General features: G+C 44.0%; 1 protein-coding gene across 1 annotated transcript; it reads left to right on the top strand.

Moving 5' to 3' along the window:
• The first annotated feature begins 13,779 nt into the window (after positions 1-13,779).
• METTL21C (methyltransferase 21C, AARS1 lysine) lies at positions 13,780-21,543 on the top strand. The gene is made up of 4 exons (XM_065896279.1): positions 13,780-13,888; positions 16,954-17,105; positions 19,913-20,030; positions 21,149-21,543. Exons 1-4 carry the CDS (start codon positions 13,780-13,782, stop codon positions 21,541-21,543), a joined length of 774 nt encoding a protein of 257 aa, XP_065752351.1.
• Positions 21,544-24,263: the final 2,720 nt, after the last annotated feature.

The raw sequence follows: 24,263 nt of genomic DNA, 5'->3' as shown, positions 1-24,263 counted from the left end.
ATTTCTACTCAGGGTTTTCTGTAAGGGATTAGAAAAAGATCGACTTGTTAAATTTGTTTCTTGCAGAACACTAAAATGGAACCCATCCTGTATCGCGATTAAAATCTCTTAACTGAAATGTTAAATCTTGAGGCTTTTTATTGTCATTTACTTTTTTAATTAATAACTTTATTTTTTAGAGAAGTTTTCAGTTCACAGTAAAACTGAGCAGTAAGTACAGAGAGTTCCCATATACCACCCCCACTCCCTCACATGCACAACCTCCATCAACATTTCCACCAGGGTGGTACCTTTCTTACAACATATGGACCTGCACCAATACATCATCACCACCCAAAGTCCACAGTTTACATTAAGTTTCATTCTTAGTGTTGTATGTCCTATCACTTTTTTTTGAAATTTATTTTATTTTTGGCTGCTTTGGGTCTTCATTGCTGCGTGCGTACTTTCTCTCGTTGCGGTGAGCGGGGGCTACTCTTCATTGCAGTGCACGGGTTTCTCATGGTCGTGGCTTCTCTTGTTGTGGAGAACGAGCTCTAGGCACGTGGGCTCAGTAGTTGTGGCTCGCGAGCTCTAGAGCGCAGGCTCAGTAGTTGTGGCACACGGGCTTAGTTGCTCCGCGGCATGTGGGATCTTCCCGGACCAGGGCTCGAACCCGTGTCCCCTGTATTGGCAGGCAGATTCTTAACCACTGCGACACCAGGGAAGCCCACATGCTATCACTTTTGACAAATGTATGATGATGTGGACCCAGCATGATAGTATCATACACAGTAGTTTTACTGCCCTAAAAATCCTATGTGCTTAATTCCCCTTTTTTTTATCCCTAACTCTCCCTTAACCCCTGACAACTACTGCTCTTTTTACTATAGTTTTGCCTTTTCCAGAATGTTGTATAGTTGGAATCATACAGTACATAGACTTTTCAGATTGGCTTCTTCCACTTAGTAATATGTATTTAAGATTCCTCCATGTCTTTTTTTAGCTCATTTCTTTTTTTAGGGCTGAATAATATTCCATTATCCAGATGGATCACAATTTGTTTATCCATTCACCTACTGAAGGCCATCTTGTTTGCTTCCAAGTTTTGCAATTATGAGTTTACGGGTAAAGCTTCTATCAACATCCACATGGAGGTTTTTGTGTGGGCGTACTTTTTTATCCGCTTTGGGTAAACCAAGGAGCAAGGTTGTTGGATCATATGGTAAGAGTATGTTTAGCTTTGTAAGAAACCACCAAACTGTCTTCCAAAGTGGCTGGACCATTTTGCATTCCCACCAGAGGTGAATGAGAGTTCCCGTTGCCCCGTATCTTCACCAGAATTTGGCCTTGTCAGTGTCCTGGAATTTGGTCATTCTAACAGGTGGATGGTGGTATCTCACTGTTGTTCTAATTGGCATTTCCCTGATGATATATGATATGGAGCATCTCTTCATATGATTATTAGCCATCTGTGTATCTTCTTTGGTGAGGTGTCTGTTAAGGGCTGTGGCCTATTTTTAAATCAGTTGTTCATTTTCTTGCTGTTGAATTTTAAGAGTTCTTTGTATATTTTGGATAACAGTCCTTTGTCAGATATATCTTTTACAAATATTTTTTCTCAACCTGTGGCCTGTCTTGTTCTCTTGACATATATTTGTCCTTTGCAGAGCAGAAGTTTTTAATTTGAATGAAGTCCACCTTATCAATTATTTCTTTCATGGATGAAGTTTATTTTTATTTGACTCATTATTTTACTTTTAACCCTGATAAACATTACTGTCCTCTAATCTTGCTGCTGCCCTCATAGAGACGGTTAATTGAAACTTTCCTCCTACACGTTGATGCTGTTTCTGTGGATCCCACAAAATTTCTGTGAGCATCAAATGAGACAATGTTTATGAACAGGTTTTGGAGACTGGAAAGCACGTGTACCCATGTCAGGTAGCATTACTAGTCTCTTGATAGCAAACACACTTTTATTTTTTCTTTGGCCAATGGATTGTATGCATGATACCAGTTAAAAAGAGATCAAGTTCATATTACAGTTGACAATACCATTTGGAATCTAAGAAATAAGAGGCAGCAAATGTCATCTTTAATTCCAGAGGTTGTCAACTTTCACTCTCCTACAGAGAGAGTGGGTCTGTTTCAGTGCTTTCTTCTGTCGCTGGAAGCACCAAGAATTGTTTTGTGATTTTGCAAGATTTTCCCAGTTTACATTCATCTCCTGCTTCAGGATTTTCTTTCCATTTATTTTGGTATAACTAAATAAAAGTGCAGTACACTTTAACCAAATAAGTGAAGACAAGAAAGAGAAACCAGAGAGAGAGAGAGGGAGAATAGGTGACGCTCCAAAAGTTTCTGAGTTTTCTTGCTAAAATTCTAGTCAACAACTATAGAAAGACAAAGTGTCATTACTGGCAAATGTCCTAAAGAAGTGGTTTATGACAGCTCATGTTACCTCTAACCCACTGTAATGAGAGTATATATTTGGAGCTGTCTTTCCACTAACTAGAGGGAAAGATCTTGAAAAAAGACAATTTCTTAGAGCATCTTCAATAGATTTACTCCTTGGTTCCTTATAATTTTCGTTATGTTGCAAATGGCATATTTTAAAAATTATCCTTTCTAAAATGTGGTTGTGTATCATATAGTTTTTGTACATGATCTTGTACAAACTTGAACTCTTTCATTAGTTCTAACAGTTTGTTGATGGAATCTATTGACTATTCCATATAGGAAATCCTATGGTATGAAATGTATTGCTTCCTTTCTAATCATTATACCTCTGACTTATTTCCTTGCTTTTATTGTACTGTCCAGACGTACAGCACAGCACTGACTATGAAGAGTGAGAGCAGACACCTTTTTTTCCCCCGTCTTTGTCATTTTTCTCCATTTAATATAATTCATGCTGAGGGCTCTCAGAGGATATCATTTATCATGTTAATGAAGTTTTCTTTTATGTTTGTTTAAAAAAATCATGAATGATGTTGACTTATAACAAATCTTTTTTTTTTTTTTTGTATCTTTTAAGGACATCATATGGTTTTTCTCCTCTAATCTGTTAAAGGGAAGACTTACACAAATAGATGTTTTTTCCAGCAATGAAGGTAGAATTCTTTTCTGATTAGCTCAGTAATGGGCAGTCACTGGAGAAAATTCAACCAGTATATGAGTGTGTATGAGACACGCCTTGTGTGGCTCTTCAGATCGTGCTTTCCTGCTCTCTGCTGCCTGACCCTGGGCTTCTTTAGGCCAGGGGGTCGCTTTACATCATCAAGAGAAAGTTCAGAGAGCTTTGCTTGATAGGAACCTATTGTTATTTTTTTTAACATCTTTATTGGAGTATAATTGCTTTACAATGGTGTGTTAGTTTCTGCTTTATAACAGAGTGAATCAGTTATACATATACCTATGTCCCCCTATCTCTTCCCTCTTGCGTCTCCTTCCCTCCCACCCTCCCTATCCCACCCCTCTAGGTGGTCACAAAGCACCGAGCTGATCTCCCTCGCCTATGTGGCTGCTTCCCACTAGCTATCTATTCTACGTTTGGTAGTGTATATATGTCTATGCCACTCTCACTTTGTCACAGCTTAGGAACCTATTATTAAGTGAGAAAACAACTCTCTACAAGTGGGGAGACTTGGAGAGGAAAAGTGGTCAAAGCTGAGCTCGCACCAGCTACAGCTCTGCTAGTGACGAGCAAAGAAGAAAGGAAGCCTGTTGCTTTCTGTTGTGATGGGTCCCCAGAAACTTACATCTCTTCTAGGGCAGCACACTGCAGAGGCCTGCTTGTTCCAGGCTGACCGGCCAGGATGCTGGAAGGTTACCCGGACACAGGGAGATCTTGTGTTCAACTTGAGTTTTCTTGCTGATGTTCCAGCCAACAACTGTAGGAAGAAAGGTCATCATTGGCAAAAGTCCTAATGAGGTGGTTTATGACAGTTCATGTTACCTCTAACCCACTGAAATGGGAGTTTTGTTGAAGGTCAGAGTCAGCATAGTGGGGAAATCAGGACAGTTTAAACTTTGGTTATGTGACTATGAGTATTTGGTGGAGGGCAGTTTTCAAACTGGGGCTTCCATTTTGTTTTTTCTTTAAAAATATCTTCATTTCCAATATTTTTACTGACTGTCTCTCTCCATCCATATATGAGAGTGTGTGCGTGCGCGCGCGCATGTGTGATACGTGTCTTTTCTCTCTTCGTCAGGTATGTCCCCTTAAGTGCGTTAATTTTTCCTCTGTCTGCGTCTTGAAGTTCAAGTCCACAGATGCCTGGAGTTCATGTACTTAAGCATAATTATCCTACCAGTTAATAAAAAGGAAGGAGTAATATGAACACATTGGGAAAAAAGATTAAACTTCTTACTGTTTAATATGAAATACTGACACTGAAGAAGATAAAAATAAAACATAGAATTCACTACAAAAACAAGGGCATAGGGGCTTCCCTGGTGGCGCAGTGGTTGAGAGTCCACCTGCCAATGCAGGGGACAAGGGTTCGAGCCCTGGTCTGGGAAGATACCATATGCCGCGGAGCAACTGGGCCCGTTGCGCCACAACTGCTGAGCCTGCATGTCTGGAGCCTGTGTTTCTCAACAAGAGAGGCCGCGACAGTGAGAGGCCCGCGCACCGCAATGAAGAGTGGCCCCCGCTCACCACAACTAGAGGAAGCCCGCGCACAGAAACGAAGACCCAACGTGGCAAAAAAAACAAAAAAAACAAAAAACAAGGGCATAGATCACAATCTGGTCAACAAATGTTGTCAATTCAAAGAATATTTACAGCCAGTCTCTTCATAATTGCCCTTTAATCTTACAAGTTATGTATGAAAGAAACAAATTTGATAACAACCTAAAAATTCACATGACATTACCAATAATGGGTTACAAAGCTAAAAGAAACTTTATCAAAATATCATTAATTATAATATATTTAAATTAATCATGCCAGAAGAAAAAAACTTTATTAATGTTTTATCTTCTCTAAGAAATACGATATTATATTGTTACCATATAAAGTAATCAAAAAGTAGGCAGGCAAAAATTTAGGAAATATTCTTAAAGTGTGGTAGGAAGTTTATATATTGATAGAGTATTTAATATATTATTATGTAATAATGATTATATTATATAGTTATAATTATATCATGTATTATATAGTTATAATTATAAATTATATACAGTAAATCATGATTAATACATTATTTTTATGTACTCTATTTTTCCTCTTTAAAAAAATTTTTTTATTGAATGATTCTTTAAATTCTATAGTGCTTTACAATTTTCAAAAGTTTCACATACATGATTTTATATAATCCCATAATAAGCCTTTTTTTTCTCCTATCCCTGTATTTCCCTCTCCCTGCTCGTAACCACTAGTTTGTTCTCTATATCTATGACTCTGCTTCCTTTTCTTGTTTCATTCACTAGTTTGTTGTATTTTTTAGATTCCATATATATAATTATTATATTATATAGTTATAATTATATAATGCATTATATAGTTATAATAATTATATTCATTATATATAGTAAATCATGATTGACATATTATTATAAAAATACTCTTTTACATCTTTTAAAATTTGTTAATTTGGGTGATTTCTCATTTTCAATAAATATTACTTTTGTACCAAATTTTGTATTTGTAATTAAAATTTTTTTCCTTAAAGAGGACACTCTCCCCAGGTTGTATAAATATCAGGCCCTGCCCCAAACCTGGATTTACCCAGATCGCATATCCTGTCTGCCCAAGGACATATCTTCTGTCCTCCAAAAGCATCAAAACCCCAAAGCCTTTGGATGCCAGGCCTGCACCCAAGTCTAATACACCCCACGCTGTGGTGGCATAAATTAGTTCACTTATTATTGTGGCTTTGATTTCCCCCTTCATTTATGGCATCTAGGGGTTTCCCTTTCTTTCAAGCTTGGATATGCATTTCTAAAGCATCTTTGGAAATACTTTATTGGGTATTTTATGTGTTGGGAATGGAAAGGAACGCCTGCACCATGTTCATCAGTCCGTGGCCAGAAGTGAACACTTGCTTTCTTTTGTAACTTAATTGAGGTACACATGACATAGGATCCAAATTCCTCTTGAAAGAACTAATGATAATGCTGAACAGACCTTGTAATTTTCAAAGCTCTTTCATATACTTTGTTTCATTTGACCCCTATAAGGATCTATGCAGTAAGTATGTAAGAGGTGTTATCAGCCCTAACAGAGGAAGGAAAGGGAGCCCGGGATGTGACTTCTCTGGGATCCCACAGTTGGAAATCGGGAGGGCTAGGCTCCCATGGAACTGCCCGTCCCTCTCTGCTCCTCCGCGACCCTCTCACTCCTTTCACCTGGCTTGGTACGGAAATCGTTCAGCATATCTCCCCAAACCCAGGACAGCACAGCCCTAGATGAGAACCCGTGCTTCTCAAATTGAGTCTGCCCTAGAATGAGGGGAAAGAATGAAAGGAATTCTCCACTGTGGCCCATCCCAGAAGAGTCCCATCAGGTAAACATTCTTTCCTAGTAGAAATCTGTTGGGAAAAAATTATCTTTCTGAACACAGGTCAACTGCTGTTGCTAAAATTGGAGCATGATTAGTTACCACTAAAAAAAGTCCCTCTAAAAAGTGCCATTTCCAAGCAGCTGATGGCAATATGGAAAGAACAGATGGTATTGGAGGCATCCATGTCTGGCGGGGAGCTGGAAGGCTTGTTGTAGTCATTTCTGCTTCCTGGGTAATAAAACTGGAACTGAGGGCCCATCCTCCTTCTCAAAGTTGAATTATTGTGAAGGGATTTTTTTTTTCCATACTGATAGATTCATTTGGTTCCATCTATCCTAGGATTAAGGTGAGCATCAGAAAGCTATTGGTTATTAAATGTTAACTTAAGAGGAACGTTACTAGCGAACTGACCCTTATTTCGTAGACATTTCGGTCAGAATTTCTTATCTAAACCTATTGCCCAAGCATTATGTCCCTCCATGTGATTAATATCACAGGCTCATAGCTCAGCTCCAAAGCTTTCTTGGCTCTTTCGATGACATGAACCCTGGCAATTACCAATTGGGATTTACACACGGCTGCAGTCGAAGATTCTTCTAAAACAACAATGAAATTTGTCCGAGGGGAAATCTGTTTTAAGAACTGGCTTGAGAAAAATTAAAAATAGAAACAAACAACCAAGTAAATCCCTTCTTTGAAATGCATGTAAGTCCATCATGGTTTCCTGTCAGAGCCACTTTATAAGGCAGATAAATTATGGGGAGCAAATGTGGACCCAAATGCTTAGGACCAGGCATGTGCTATTTTTTAAGATGAAAGGGCTATAACTTCACTTGCTGTTTCCAAATGTACTGGATGATTTCATTCACACTGTTTCTTCCATGCTGACTGGTAATGTTTGTCATTATATAGAGGGCATTTAAAATGAAATAGAAGCAAATTCTTCTATGTCCACAAGCTTGACAAAATGTAAGTGTTGCCTGAATGTGTTTTGAACTCTTACTTTAAAATGTCTCGTGGTGGTCTCTCTTTAACAAGACAAGTAATCCATCATCTTCATGTCTCAGTCAAACCAAGACAAGAAGAGTCCCATTTTAAGGTCCTGCTGTGCAGGCTTCCCATGTCTGAGTCTCCACAGTGCTAGCTGGTCTAAATCTTTACCTCTCCCATAGCAGCAACAATGAACCCTTTCCTCTGGCACCCTCAGGGGCTCCCCGAGAAATCTGGCAAATGAGGGGGCATTGCAGCAGCCCTAAATCATTTGACAGAACGGATCATGAACTTTGAGCCACTGTGTTACCAAATAGTTGAGGGACCAGAAATTCTGGAATTGCACTTCACTGTGACTAAATATTTTCTGCATAGCACACTGAAAATCACACACTTTGGGAATGTTAGTGGTTACCAGGGTTTTTCAGGAACTTCTAGTTTTCCGCTGAGACCCTCACCTCCCTGGAAGTGAATTACCACCGTAGTCTCCCTTATAAGTAAGGATGGTGGACATATATCTGTCTGATCAGCAACCCTTCCACTGTAGAATTTTTGGGGAAGGTCACGTGAGAAGCAGTGAGCCTCTCGTTCATATTCTGGGATGGGACTAGCGGCCTGTGGTAAATGGTGATGAAACAATTAAGTTACTGTCTCTGGTCTCCTGTGAATGCCTGCCCATTGAGGGACAAGCATGGAACTAGTGAAGAAATGCCATTGTCTAGAGGTTTCAACTTGAAGAATGGCTCCATTCTCTCCGGATGCAATAGCCAATGAGACTAAGATTATGTTCCATTATAGAGAGGATGGGTCCCCATTTTGAAATTGTATTTATGAAAATAAGAAAGTGTGTGTGCATAGGGTGGCAGGGAGAGGAAGAGGGCCACACACAACTCTTGCTTGTTATGGGCTCAGAATCCCTCCCAGAGTTGCCTGCGCTACTCCTTGTGATGTGGTCAGATGCTTCTCTCGCCCTGACCAGCCCTGACTATGAGGCAGGGCTTATGACCAAGTTAAGACCAATGAGAGTCACATCCCCCAGATCTTGAATCTACAGTTACACAAGGTGGAAGGTGACGGCAGTGAGGCCCCCAGAGCACCGTTCAAAGAGAAGGCCATGAACACCTGCTGCTGCTGAGATATGTGGGACCAGAGCCATCCTGGGTCCGTTATTTCTGAAGCCCCAACGCTCAGCCTTTCCATTTGATTCAGAGAAATGACCCAGAGCCCTTGCAAAGAACCCTGCTTGTCCGACCCACGACTTGAATGGCATACAATTTAATACAAGACATATTACTGTTGACCTTCTAGGACACCAGACGCTGTGCCAGATTCTTTCAGATGTATAAAACTTCACTTCTTACCATGGGAAGAGGAATGATACCATCTCACATCCCTCGGACACATCAGGGCGCTCCATCTCCTGTCTCTGCATCTGTGCCGATGTGTTGGTATAAAGACAGCCCAGAAACCCTCTGGACCTGGAGTAGAAGAGTTCTGAGGTCCGTATTTTGCCTCATTTCCAAGTCTTCTCCCACGGGATTAACTCTTTTATCACCCCCTGCGGTAGGTCTTGCTTCATAAATACCCATTGCTGGTGGCCTCCCTTGCCCTGGATTATTCTCCCTTCTTCACTTCCCCAAATAAAATATTTTCTCTCAAATCCTTGTCTCTGGGTCTGGTTCTGGGAGAAGCCAGACAAAGCTAGGGGCTGCAGTGTTGGATCTCTGTGAGGATGTGCCTCAGAGCCTGGCGTGTATGAGCCACTCTGTGAATGTCAACCCACCCATTTTATGGATGAGGACCCTGAGGCGGAGGCGGCAGAAATCAGCCTGCTGGTAGATGGTATTTGCAGGATGGCAATTAGAGTTTACCCTGCATCCAACTCCTACCCATCGCCTAGACTGGGGTTCTCAGCCTGGGCCCTGCTGACTTGTGGGCTGGTTCTTTGCTGGGGGCAGTGGAGCGAGGTTGTCCTGTGTAGAACGTCCGGCAGCATCCCCGCCTCTCTGTACTAGATGCAAATAGCACCCTCCCCCAGCGGTGACAAGCAAAAATTGCCAGATTGTCTCCAAATAGCCAAACAGCCCTGCAGGGAGGGAGGATTCCCCCTCGTTGAGGACCACCAGTGAGAGAGCTGGAAGAAAGCCCGGTGATACCTCAGAGTCCACACTGATGGAGAAATGCAGAGTGGCGGCATGTACGCAGCCTTCTCCTTGACCCTGCATAAAAACCTTTATCCAGTCTTGCATCCTCTGACTCTAAATCTGGCTCACTTTCCATCCTGCTAGGCTCCCCGAGACCAACTGTTCCATTGCTCGGCTTGTTACAAAATTCTTTCCTGTTGCACCCAAATCTGCCTCCTGGGAAATTACTTCATCAGCGTGCCCTGCGGAGCCAGGCAGGAGGCTAATCCCTCCTCGTGGACCGGCACTTCAACTATGGGAAAACAACCCACACGTCCCCTGCCCTATAGATGGACACCTACTGCGTGCCCGTGCTATAGACACGCCGGGAACAGTTGTCAGACGGGGAGTTCAAAGTCCTAGACTCTTTCTTCGATCTTGCAAAAGAACTTCCAAGAGCCCAGAGTCTATGTACTTTAAAGCTTCCAGTTAACTCTGAGGTACCCTGACCACAGCGCAGTGTTTAGGAACCTCGGACTTATTCCAGCTCCGGGCAGTAGAGTTCTGATTCGTTTCCTAAAGCAGCTACCGAAAAGATGGTTTTTGAAGAAAGTATTGAAAAGAAACTCTTAAAATAATAGACTAGTCCATACTAGGTCAGAGAGATACATATTTCTATCCAGTTTCATTTTCAGCCAAATAGTTTTGATAAGGTTTATACAAAAAAGCCCAGAAGTTGACACCCAAAAATGTTGGTTCAGTTTCCTTCCTCAGGTAGTGGGATTAAAGGAGATTCAGAACATTTTTCTCCTTGGTTCTTTTCTTCATTTTAAGGCATGTAGAATAAATGTGTATGTGTGTAAATATATATATATATATATATATATATATATATATATATATATTCGTATAAATTGCAATCAGTTTTTGAGTTACTTATTAAATTGTAATGATGACCATCTTTTTGCTGTTTCTTACAGGGATGATGACACCTGGTGGAAATAAGTCACAGGAGAGCAGGGTCAGTCACAGGACTGGACCATCTGGGGAATAAGAAAGTATTTGAGTGACAGGCTTGGAAAAGACTGCAGGTCACCTCCCTTCATTTACGGGAGTAAGAACGAGGATAGTCATGGGACCACAGCGTGTCCAGATGAAGATCCCGAGTTAAAAGAAATGGACTAAAGAACAAAAGTGACAGCAGAGAAGAGACTTCCAAAGATGAGTAAAAAAATAAATAAAAATAGGCTCATATCTACTCAAGCTAAGTCACTCACTCAGCTCACTGGGTAAGCGTAGTCCCTCATAAATGTGAAGGATTATTCAATTCTCATTTGCCTAAGCCTTTAATTTACATGCCCTATATTCTATTTTAAGGGTTTCCAGTCTTCCCAAACGAGCACATGATTTTCCTCCTTCCTTTTTAACTGCTCCTTATTCAATGAAAGTAATGACAATGGCTGGTTTTTTTCTGGGAAGAGTTTTCTGATTTCCTGTTCACTGTTGCCCCAACTAACTTTACCCCTTACGCAACTTTAAGCCTTTGACACACTTCCCTTCTTGTGGATAGATGTTCTCTCGTCCTCCTCTCAGTAGAGTCTTAATGTTATTTCTGGCTGCTGGAATCAGGGTCCAGGACAGAGGCCACGTCAGTCGTGCCCCTCCCTTCAGCCACAGGAGTTGGGCTGATAAGCACCCAGCTTGCAGGTTTGTACAAAACCCCACCTGTGCACCCGCCCACTCCTTTTTAAAATGAAACGTAAGTCTACATTTCAAACCGCATCACAGCCACTGGATACCACAGAGGACAGCCTCTATTCTGCTGGAACGATTTCTGGATCTTTTGAGAGTGATTCCATTTCATGTTGAAATAAGTGTGTGTATGTGTGTGTGTGTGTGTGTGTGTGTGTGTAAGACAGAAAACTGAGAACTGAGAAAGGGATAGAGAGAAAGAGAGAGAGTAATTCTAGCAAAGTAATGTGCATGGGTACTGGTGGGTAATGCTACCCTAAATAACTTGGACTTCCACTGGCTGGCTTTTGTTCATAAAATGCTAATCCTCTCAGGTGCAGACCTATATAAAACACTGGGGATTAAAGTCTGCACAGAAATCTCAAATCTCTTCTGCTGCATAAGGTAAAGATATGTTTAAACTAACCAAAATTATTTTGAGGTTACTAACAAGGAGTCCTTTTCAGAACTTCCCAATTCTTCATTAAATACTAACATATGATATAGATCATATGATGTGTTGAGCTAATAACAAACACTAGGTAGATTACTGTAGTTATTTTCTAGGTTGCTTTTTGGGGAAAAAAATTAATGTCTCACATCAACTATAATGATGGGGGAAGGGAGTCATTTCATTTCACAAGGAAAAATACTACCTGTTATTGGAGTGAAAACAGGTCTCCTTTTCTTGCATGCCAAATGAAGAAATGTCTAAATTTAATGCGCAGAGTCCCGTGGTGCTGGGTGGGTGTCCTATAAAGAGTGTTGTCTTACCTGACTACTCTTTGGCTTTGAAGATGAGAATAAGTTAATACTGTTTGTGCAAGAGGCTTTGCACAGGTTATCTCACTTAATCCCTACGACCGTCATGTGAGGTCAGAATCACCACTATCTACATTTTCAACAAAATTAGTACATGGCAGAGCCAGCATTCAAATGCAGGGCCCTTCACCGCAGCGCTGAGACTTTCTCCCTGAAGATGCTCTGGGTACTCACCAACAACCAGTCAGCTGTCTTTTAGGGGAACAGTTAACTTCTGGAGTCGGGGGCACGTTGAAGAGAAGGAGCAAGTAAGTATCTGCAAGAGAAAAACAACTCCTTGAGTTGAAGAATTGGGGTAAATATTTGATTGTTTGATTCTAGAGCCGGTGAAAATGCTAAATTACCTTCACAGGAACCTCACTGATTTGAAATCCTGTTGCACCTTAATGTGAGAGGCACATGACCCCTCCAGGTGTGGAATAGTTAGTAATGGTGTGGCTGGTTGCTATCCCCAGCTGGCCAAAACAATATGATGGGGCAACTTTGGTATATAAAAACAAATTAGGAAAATGATTTACATTTTGTAAAAAAAAAAAAAAAAAAAAAGACTAGAAAACGTCACTGTGACAACTAAGCATTATGAGTAATTTCAGGGCAAACTCAGCCACAAAACCCACCGCTGAAGCAAGGCAGCTCAAGCCGTGTCCCACCTCATGGTCAAGAACATAGATCCTGCAGCTGGACCTCCTGGGTTTGACTCCTGGCCCTGCCACTGGCCGGCTGCGTGCTCCTGGGCTGCTTTTGAATCTCTCTGTGCTTGAATTTCTCTCATCTGAGAAGAGGCATAATAATAGCACCCACTTCATAGGGTTTGTTGTGAGGATTAGATGAATCAATTCACTAAAAGCACAAGAACGGTGCTTGGCAAAAACACGCCAAGTCCCGCAGCGAGGTCACGTGTTCTTGTTTGGAAGCTGATCAATGATCCCAACAGCCAGGTCCTGTTTTCTTAATCAGCAGAGTTTTCCTGAGCCGCACTAATCACTTTTGCTCTCCCGTTTCTCGCCCACAGCCTAAGAGCTAGGTAGATATCATCCTTCCCTTTTTTGCTGATGAGGAAATGGTGTGGAGGGGATTAAGTGAGTTGCCAAGAGTAAGAGGGGGCAGCCAACCAGCCTCCTGGCTCTCAGCCCCCAGCGCTTTCTAATATCTTGCGCTAAAGCCTCAGATGAGAAGGGAGCAGCCCCGCATTTGGGGCAAATCCATGATGTCATTAACCCTGGATCCACAAGGTACCCTTAAAGATATGTACGTCTGGATCAGACCTTCTTCATCGAGATTCAGTTCCAAAAGCTCTTAGAAATACACCTTAGACTGCAGCAAGGCAGCACCTGTCTGGCTACAGTGGCTCTGCTTTTGCATTTCTCCAGGCGATGGAAAGGTGGGGTGATGATGTGTCATGGTTTCCTTCCACTCTGCTCTGCAAAAGCAGGATGGCAGCGCCCAGGGCGGCTGCTCTCCCCACCCCGCCCCCGCCCCGGGGAACCAAGCTGAAATGCAGGTGTTCTTTCCAGCTCAGCAGATGCTAAGGCGATAAGCTGCCCCTTGCAGAGGCTCTGGGCGATTCAGACCCGGAGGAGCGCTCAGTCCAGGCCAGCTCTCTCCTCCCTGGCGGCTCTGGGATGGATGCGTGTCTGCGCTCAGGGCAGCAGCCCCAGTCCGTGGACGAGGCACCGAGACCCCCGGATGAGGAGGGTCTACAGACAGACGGCAGCAGCGGACCCCCGGGAGGTAACCTCCTTCCTCAGCTCCACATCTTCTCCCATCTTTTCCTGGGGATGGCGTTTTGCAGTGAACCCCAGGCACAAGAATATCCATTTCCTTTTAACCCTACATCTTTTTCTTATCATGATGCTTAGTAGAAAAATGCCTTTATTCAAGCAGAAGCATGACACTAAAGGTAATCCCTATGTTTTTATTATTTACCTATCAAAGACCAAAACTTTGTTTTATCCAAATCTAAGAGGGTTAGATTTTTGTAACAAGAACTTTTAAAAGAGAAATGAAATCTAGATTCCTTCCTGCTTTTCGCCAAAATGTATTCCTGGCAGCTGCGTCCTTCAGTGGATCAGTGTAAAGTCAAGTGTACTTTCCCATTATGACAACAGAACCCTTTAGTGTTGCTTTTCTGGGCAGGGAATCAGTAGTAAATAAACAACAGACATAACAAATGATGTCATAAGAGCCAAGATGTAACGTTCAAAACGTTAACAGTCAACAGTGGAAAATTATGTTCCAACTCTGTTAAACCAGGATGGTAATTCATTTTTCCTAAACTGTTTACATAAAAATGCAACTCTGCCTATCTTGAAAATCTGATGTCTCTAAAACTGTCAGACGAGCATAGATACAATAATTGAAAATCATGTGCAATCAACATAGATTTCTTTTATCTTTGTAGCGTGGAAAAATGGTCTTATGGAGTACATTTATATGCCCATGTTTCTTTACAATGTCGATCCAGAAAGTACAACCATCAGCTTACGATCTGTCATCTTGTGAAAGGATGAGCCACTTAAAATCAGCACATAGACTTTTCCTACGGTCTTGAGAGAAAAGTTAGCCTTTCTTTGTGGTTATTTGTGGGAGGAAGGGAGGAAGGAACGGTCTGGGTGATATCGAGGGGATGGAAGCTGGCAGGAGGTGGCCTGGGTCCCTGACGGTCTGGCTGCTCCAGTGATGAGAGGCTCAGGGGTAAGGAGGACAGCCCGGTACCCACTCCTCATTCCAGATGGCCTGTACCAGCTCCTGCATTTCAGGAATTTGGCGAGCTGATTGTTAAACATGGCCATTGTTAAAATTTAAGTCATACAAACGTACAATGAAATGGATTATGTAAAAGGTAAAGGTATATGAAAAACTTAGGTAATAAATACTCACGTCTCATCAGGAATTCTTTTCCAACATTTTACGATGACCTGGGCCCTTGAGGCTGTTGAGGGGTGTCGTATCCGTGTGGCAGAAATGCTCGTGGTGCTGAGCTGCTTCACCCCTTTCCCAGGGATGGCCACTGTGGGAGCGCTGTCACCATGGTGATGGCCAAATCCTGCACGTCAGTGCTTCCTCACCGCCCCCAGGCTGGTTGTTAAAGTTTCTGGGCACAAGATGGTCTGTTCCTCTACCTTCTTATTTTCTCTGAAACAGAACTCAGAGTCAGCCTGTCAGCCTATGGGAGAAGCTGGGTCCCCTTTGTTGAGTGATAAATTTCAGGTTCATGGTTTTAGATATTGGTTGTTTCGCCTTATAAGAGGTGGGTGGGGACCAAAGGTCCTCTCCTCTCCCCACAGCCTCTCCTGGGGCACATGACAGGGAAGGATGGCATCTCAGGACTTGGCCACTATTCATCAGCAGGTTCTTGCAAGCTCAAGGAAGCCCTGGGTTTCTGGAAGCTCGCCTTTGTGGTCAGGACAGAGAATTCTCCTTCCAGGAGATCAGAACCCATGGCTGAGAGCTGCAGGCGTCACTGTGCTAATTTACAAACTGGTCATTTGGCCCACACTGTGGTCAAAGACCACTTGGATACTTTTTTGTAAAATGCAACACAAATGAATTTCTGGAGGAACAACATGAAAAGAAGTACAAAGACATACACAAGACAAGCTTTGGTTTTTCGTAATCAGATTCAACAGATATGGTCAAGTTGTTGTAAATGTTTCTAAGTGTTCACTCCACATTTCTGGACTCTTCTGGCTGTGACCCTGTTGCAAAGCATTTGCAGAGCCGTGGCACAGAACCGTCCAGTGCGGGTGGAGATCAGTGAAACCGGATCTCTGAGGGGTGGACCCCTGATTAGGCTTCTTCAAAGGCCCCCTACCCCTCACCCTGCACTCACCCTGCACTCACCCTGCACTCACCCTCACCTGCCTCCTTGAGTGCATATTTCTGGTTGGAGACCTTCAGATGTTCACTGAATGCTCCCTTCCACTAGTCCATCCCTGGTTACACATCCGCAGGCAGAGCTCAGGCAGCAAAGGCTGGTCTCATGCAAGTTCCCCCCCAGACTCCTCGCTGCCAACGCCTCTCCCCGAGGGTACCAGCAGCCCCCCGTCTTCTGCGCACGACCCCTCCGTGTGCTCAGGGTCCCCATTCTGATCTTATTATTCGCTGTTCTTTCTATGCTGAAACCCCCTGCGAAACCTTTGACATTCTGGGCTTCCATGATGTCAGCCCCGATCAGGTGCTCTTTTCCTCTCATTTTATATGACATCTGAGAGCTGCTTGAGTGGTCATGAGCGTAAAGGAGTATTTAAGGAAGAGTAATTTAATAGCTGGAGCTCATCTGACAACCTCCCCCAGGACTGCGGAGCTGGCTCGTCTTTGGGTGACCTGCACCTTTTGAGAAGCAGTTGTAGAAGGACTTAAGGAACATGTTCCAGCCAACATGCGGGAATGTTACATCACTTCAAGACCCAAAAATAGTCAGGTCCACGCTTGCCTCGGTCCTCCTTATGCAGATGGCTCATTCGTGCCATTCTGTGCGGTGGCCTAGCTTCCTCCTCTCACCAAAACAGAGGGAGGGATGGATCGACACCGCACTGTCTGCTCCTAAATCGAGGGAAGGGCCCAGGGCATCCTTTGGCATTTCGTCGTATGATAAAAATGTCCCATAGAAATGTTATGTCCCTGTCACCCCATATCATTCAGTTTGGGCTAGTTTGCAGCCACTGTCACTGATGGCATTCCCTCCTCTGTTTCTGGAAGAATGCTCAGTCTCTTCCCATCTGACTAACTGTACCAAGTGCAGATTTGCACTGGATCAACAAATAATGAAACCGATTTAATTTTCTGTCCCACAGATTCTAACAAGATAGAACCATCGCTTCAAAGCCTCCAGAAATTTGTTCCTATGAATTACGCCAGCTACACCCAGGAGTACTATTGGTTTGCAGGCAAGAGGATTGTCATTCAAGAATCGATCGAGAGTTACGGAGCGGTGGTGTGGCCAGGGGTGAGGGAGCTGTCACATTGGGGCGTCGGGGATTCTGGGGATGAGAACAGCAAATTTGTACAACTGTGGTGCCTTGGACGACTTGCCATGTGCTCTAACGTTCTGTGCTTCTCAAATTGAGGGTCCAAGGATGCCCCCCCAGGGGTGTTGCTGGTGAACCTAGATGCTGCAGAAACCTGGCATCTTTCCTAAAAACAACGATTTTCCTCTATGTTATGTTTCTTGAAACATTATTTTCTCACATTAACATAAAGTTGAGTATATTGGGAAGTAGGATGAAAAATTCATATCAATTGTTAAAAAATCAGAAGAAAAGTCTTTAGAGTTTAGGTTTTGTAGTGGCCACCTTTGGGCCTCTCCCACAGACCTTCGGGTATTCACTCGCCTTTTAGAGTACGGCCAGTCCAGTGGAAACGCTTAGGAAGTGGTGCTTCATCTCATGCTCTCCCTGCAACAGTCCCCAGAGGATGGAGCTGAAATGGGGGAAAACATGGAATTCAGAGCCAGAAAACCTGCTATGTTCTGGCTGAGTGCACTGTTTCCCCTGGCGCGGCGCAGTGCAGAACCAGGCTGGGACGATGGACCTCGGAGGCCAGCGCCTTCGTTCTTTCCACTGCCGAGGTTCTCAGCCTGTGCTTGGAGAGGCTCCAGATCAGAACTGCCCCACTGTTAGCTTAGATGGGAATCCTCCTGGGTTCTTGTTAAATGCAGACTCTTGATTCAGGAGGTCAGGCTGGGGGAGGTGGACTGGGGCTGCATTTCTGACTCACTCCCGGGTGACGCAGACCTGCTGGCCCGCTGCGTGGCTGTGATCAGAGGTTCCTTGGAGCGCCCTTTGCAGTCTGGGTACCAGTGATGGGGGAGATGGAGCGGGGGGGCAGGGGAGGGACAGCCAAGGGCTCCAGGCTCTTAGAGCTGCCCCCTCACTGACCCCAGCCAAGGAAGCTCGATTTTTACCCGTTATGCTTAATATAAGTATGATTTCCTTCAGCTAAATGTTTTTCTTTGGCTTAACAAGTTTGAAACCAGCAAGCGACTCTCCACAGCTTCCTACTATATTTGGCAAACAGACACCCAGAGCTGGGTGATCAGAAATCAGGAGTGGAAAAAGATGATTTGTCCACTGGACTGTTTTATTCTTAATAAGGCCTCAGCCTTTCATGCACCAAACCCTGGCTCTTCTCGGGACCTCAGTTTCCTGAAGGCTGCAGAAGGATCCGTATCGTGTGGGGAAGCACCCTTTCCTTGTGCGACTTCAAGAGCAGCTGTGAGAGATGACTTTTCGGAGTTTGCTAATAGGACTAAGAAGCGGGGGAGTGTTTGCTGAAAGATGTAGCTGTTCCCGAGAGAAGATCCGTCCCCAGATGGCACCCACCGGGCCAGCCTGTCACAGGGCAGGGCCCTTCAGGAAGGACGCCTACAGCCACCCCTTCAGGAACTCCTCAGAGCACACGTCTTGGTGGCTCTGGGTGACACTCTTCCAAATCCTGAAATCCCACACAGTGAATAATGCTCCTTTCTCCTCAAGAACCAAAGGCGGCCTTTCCTCAAAACTGCCGCCCCCAGCTCTGGAGCTCCTTGCCATGGGCTGGATGCCAATGCCACCCCGCACCCGTGCCGTCCCGCCTGTCCCCCTCTCACTCATCCTCCAGCGCCCAGGGCCCCTTGACGCCCCTTACCTCCCTACCGTGCCATTGGGAATTGTTTTCCGTCCTCCCCCCATCCCCGTCCCTGGTCCCCGAGTCCCTTGAGAGGAGCTGGGGAGGAAAGGGAGGGACCCACGTGCTCGGAGCTGCCACCAACCCTGGCGCAGGCCATCGTGAGCGCGGCTGTCTCATACGATCCAGGCCGCCCCCTACTCCAGCATGGGCGCCAGACAGAAAGGGAGTCATAGCGAGCCCAGAGCACCTGCACGAAGACAAGGGCTAAAGGTGTGTGCAAACGAGAGCTTTCACGTTGCCTTTTCAGCGCAGGGTTGCAGGGTTCGCATTCCCAACTCCCGTAACGCTCTCACGCCTAGTAACTCTCCCCAGTCCCTCTAGTCCGAGACATCACCAGCCGACGCCCATTGGCTCACATGGGAAGGGACCTTGATTTTCTGTACAGAAATCGATCTAAATTTCTTCTTCTTTTTTTTTACTGTGTAAAGGATGTAACCTCCTTGCTGCTACCCCCCAAAGTGTGGCCCGGTGGCACTGGCATTAGCTGGTGGCTTGTTAGAAATGCAGCCTTGAGCTCCATCAGCCCTACCACACGCAGCCAGGGCGTCTTTCACCAGGCGTCAGGTGACCTGCATGTGCGCTAGGGTTTGGGAAGCACTGCCCAGCCAGTCGAGTGTTTCTTAGATGAACTGCTTTAAGAGAAAAATTCCTACGCAGTTGTTCAGTGCAGCAGGCAAAGTCCAGAGCAACCTGAACGTTGGTGGAGTCAGCAGGGAGCGGATGGAGCCGCTTACAGCGCAAGTCTTACAGCAGGTGGAGGCCCGAAATGACGTAAGCAAGGGCTTGCTGCCCTGCGGCCCCTCCTCTCCTGGTTCTGGAAGAGCTGAGCTGACCTTCCTGTTCCTGGAGGCTGGTCAAGGGTCTTCTGGTACAGGCGCTTTCACAAGTCTGTGTCTCTAGTTCCTCTGATGCATGTTACAGCGTTCATATTCCAGAGGTCAAAACACGCCGTTGCACGTATATTTTGATTCTTGTGAGCCCCCAGTAAGCTGAAACTCTTTAACGTGTCTTTGAGTATTTAACTTGTGGTGGGGAACAGGGTCCTCGGTTTCCAGTGTCCAGGTGACAACTGTGAATGTTTTTCAGGCCATGGCTTTGTGCCAGTATTTGGAGGAACACGCAGAGGAACTCGGTCTCCAAGGAGCTAAGATGCTCGAAATCGGTGCTGGACCAGGCCTCGTTTCCATCGTGGCCAGTATTCTAGGTTTGTCTGTCTATTCTCGGCCTTGTTTCAAAAGATGGTTACGGTGACAACAGTGATAATAACCACTTAGTACTGTGTGACGGGCTGTGGTTTAGGTGCTTGGCCGTGATCGCACTCACTGAATCTACCCAGACGTCCAGGCTAGAATGACTGCTGTTACCCGGAGATAAGACAACTGTGCCTTAGAGGCTAACTCGTCCAATCCATTGATTATTACCACGTGAGAAAGTTGAAATTCTGAAGGTGTGACTCTTGAATTCCTGTTGTAAACAGCTCTGTTATGCTGTCCCCTGCTTTTCAGTGCAACTATTAACAACTGATGTTTTGGAAAAAAACAAAAAATAAGTGACTGAATCCAAGGTGAAGACAGATTTATACCCAAAATGCCAGTTGTGAGTCCTGGGAGCTGGGCAAGAGGCGGGTATGTCTGGCCTACTTCAGCCTACACTATTACGGATCTTCTTCTATCAAAACCAATCTGGAATTATGATTTTGTGAACCTTTATCACTAGCATTAAAATGCCTAAAAATTAACTTAATGCATTTAGTAGGTGGGAGAGTCATTCAAATTAGATCATCCCTTAGGAAAGAAAACTAGGTGCTGACACCTCACGTAAGAGAAAACCAAAATCTTCAGATAAAGACAGTTTGGGAAGGAAAAACATTATAAATGATGAGAGTAACCAAACGCTAAGAATCTTGGTATGTTTAGTTAATTATTCCGAAATCTCTCAAAACTGCACCGCCGTTTAACTTAGTTTCTTAAAAGACGGGAACGTTATTCTATTTCAATGGTTCTTCACCAAAGGTGATTTTTGCCCCATGAAGGACATTTGGCAGTGTCGGGGGACATTTTTGATCAGCACAACTTGGGGTTTGGGTGGGGAGGTGCTACTTGCATCTTGTGGATGGAGACCAGGGACCCTGCTAAACATCTTACAGGGCACAGGGCAGGGTCCCCCAGCAGAATTATCCAGTCCATATGGACATAGGTGAGAAGGGCGCTGGTCCAGGGCCAAGGTGAGAAGCCCAGTTCCATTTCTCCCTGAGAGTATGTGTACCCTGTGGCTGCCCGAATGTTCCAGGTAATTCGTACAAGTTTCCTCTTTCTCTCTTAGGAGCTCAAGTCACAGCAACGGATTTGCCTGACGTCCTAGGGAACCTTCAATACAATCTTTTAAGGAACACACTAAACCATACAGCACATCTGCCTGAAGTGAAAGAGCTGGTGTGGGGAGAGGGCCTGGAACAGAACTTCCCCAAGTCCACATGTTACTATGATTACTTGCTGGCTTCTGACGTGGTCTACCACCATTACTTCCTGGACAAGCTGCTTGCCACCATGGCGTACCTCTGCCAGCCGGGAACGGTGTTGCTTTGGGCAAACAAGTTCAGATTCAGCACCGATTATGAATTTTTAGATAAATTCAAGCAGGTTTTTGACACAACACTCTTGGCTGAATTTCAAGAGTCATCAATCAAACTTTTTAAAGGAGTGCTAAAATGGGACTAAATTAAACAAGATACCTTTCGAAACGTTAGTGTGTCTTTTGAACAGTGTTGGAAATTTTATAAGATTGCAAAGGTAGTGCACGGAAACAACTTGTATAACTAGAATAAACATAATATTACAGCAACTCTCCAAAGCAACCAGTTTAGGATCATCTGCTTCATCTAAATATACACAAACAACATGAAGACATGAAAGTAGCTTTGTTGGCTTCTGAGAGTCTCAATTAAGTGTTAAATAAATTTTACACAAATAAATTAACAAACAAGTGGATTTCCCCTCGTTATTTCTGCTGGAAAGCATGGTTTTAAACCTGTCAATATACTTTTGTCACTTGCTTTTTGAAAATAAGCTTGACAGGGTCCGTGTATCTTAATCGGAAGAGTCTACTTTGTACAGATTTTAACTGTAGCAAAGGGAGAGGATAAAGAGTAATGGAAAACAAGTTCTAGGCTTTACACTGATTAAAACTGAAAAATACGGGAACAGTGCTGGAATGAGAAAACGGATGTCACCTCAGGGGCCCAGAACTAGTGCTGAGCACACACTCTGCACCAGCCTTAGTGCTTCCTTCAGAAGTTAGTTATTTTATCCAGCTCTTTCTGTTGTTTTCAGTGGCGTGGTGCAGACATTGGTCACCATTACCTGAAGTAGGAAAACTGTCCCGACTTTTAAAAGAATTTGAAAAAGAATAGATACATGTATAACTGAATCACTTTGCTGTCCACCTGAAACTATCACAACACTGGTAATCAACTCTACTCCAGTATATAATAAAAAGTTAAAAAAAAAGAATCCACTTTATAATATAAAAATAAAGAAATAAAGAACCATTTTGTCTCCTGTTATCAATCACACAGAAACGTCACAGTTTTGCCGGGGATGGCTTCTCCTGGAACGTATGTGTCGGCATGGAGGCACAGAATAATCTAGCCTGAAAGCAGGGCTGACAAGGCAGCTTGGCGTCACTGCCCCAGATCCTGGCATCACTCACCACGGGTACCACTGATGGACCAACCTTTCTAGGAATCACAGTTCAAAGCAGACTTTGCCAGTCTGTGGCTGTATCTCTAATTTCCACAGCAAACTTAATAATCTTCATTCTAAAATTTCATTATCTGAGAAAGACTTACACCCCACTGAAAGAGAGAAGTAGTAATTACAGATAGAAAAGTCCTTGTTACAACAGAGAGCCGGATGTGGCTCATAGATTAAAAAAAAACAACTGCCTGTGAACTTTCACGATATACTGCATGTCCTATTAAAAAGCGCTGTTATTCACCACCTCCCCCTGCAGACATGTACCTCACTCTACTGCTTCTCCCTACCAGTCAGGACTGTGAATACATCCAAATCCCACCATGAACTTAACTTCTCCTTCCACATTAAAAAATATAGCGAAAAGACCAAACCCTGAAGAATAAAGTGAGAAATTAGGGAAATGCAACAATGGTGATTTTCTGGTATTTGAAGGATACCAGAATTTATTGTATCTTGACATAACTCAGAAGGTAGTACTTCAAAATCAATTACTAGGAAGTTTCTAACCTTAAAATTACACTAAAATTGGATACTAAAAGGCATGTTCTAAAAAAAGGTGTCATTTCAGTGAAACTGGTAAAAGCTTTTGTCAGTGAAAAAGCACCTCCGAAAATTCTCTCCTCCGTTAAAGTCATGAGAAAACTGACAAAAATTCTCAGAAGCATGTAGCAATCTTAACCAAAGGCATGTAGCAATCTGAAGCATGTTCACTCAAAACGGCTGAACCTCAGCTAAGACAGCAGTGTGCTTTGTGACGTTTTCAATGGCCCTGTCCCCATGCCATCTCCCGCTCCACGGCAGCCTTGAAAACCAGCAGCCTGGCAATCCCTGGAGACTGTTCCCCAGAAAACACCACGTGCAAGGCCGTCTTTGACTGGACTCAGATCTCTCGCAGGCTGAGAAGCCTTTCCCCAGGGGTTTGTCTAGAGGATTACAGGCAACTGTACAATTTTGTGGCTGCCTTAGATGATGGCTAACCGTTGGGACTAATTAAAAAGCCTAAAGGGAAAGGCTGGGAAATGTCCAGAGGGGCTCAGAAAGCTGTCATATTCCTGGGTACCAGCCACGCACATCGCAGGGCTGAATGCATCCTCGGGGAGGACCTGGGGAGGACCCAAGTGCTCACCCCTGGCTGACCCTGAGGCTCTGTGCTGCAGGTAGTACTTACAGAGATGCCAAACCCGGTGGTAAAACACGTTCTCTAATTAACATCCAGCCAGCAGCACGACCCTGGGGAGCCACCCTACCCCTTCTGAGCATCTCAATTCCCTGACTGGATTGAACCTGTCCATGTGTAGGTGAAAGCACGTGTTTGTCAGAGAACATGCATGCGGTTGTTCATGGGTGCACTTTAGATGGCTCAGAAACTGTGCAAAATGTCTGCGTGCATATGTGCACTTTTTCATAAAGGGTCTAACGTCTTCATCAGATAAAGGAGCCAATTACTCAAAAAACAGTCACGAATGACTAAGACCAGATGTCTGGTAGGCCTTTTACAGTAGTAAATTCTAAGGGAAGATTTAAAAACCATACACACACAAACACATTTGCTATAAGACAGTAGAGGCCTTTTAATATTGTCTACATGTGCTTATTTTACGGAGGAAGGATGAAAGAAGTATAGTAGCCAGAGAGATAAAAATAAAAAATTAAACCTACACAAAAGTTAATCACATAATAAG

This window comes from Phocoena phocoena, chromosome 18, assembly GCF_963924675.1.
Source record: "Phocoena phocoena chromosome 18, mPhoPho1.1, whole genome shotgun sequence".
Lineage (NCBI taxonomy): Eukaryota > Metazoa > Chordata > Mammalia > Artiodactyla > Phocoenidae > Phocoena > Phocoena phocoena.
This window is presented reverse-complemented; position numbering and strand designations above follow the sequence as displayed.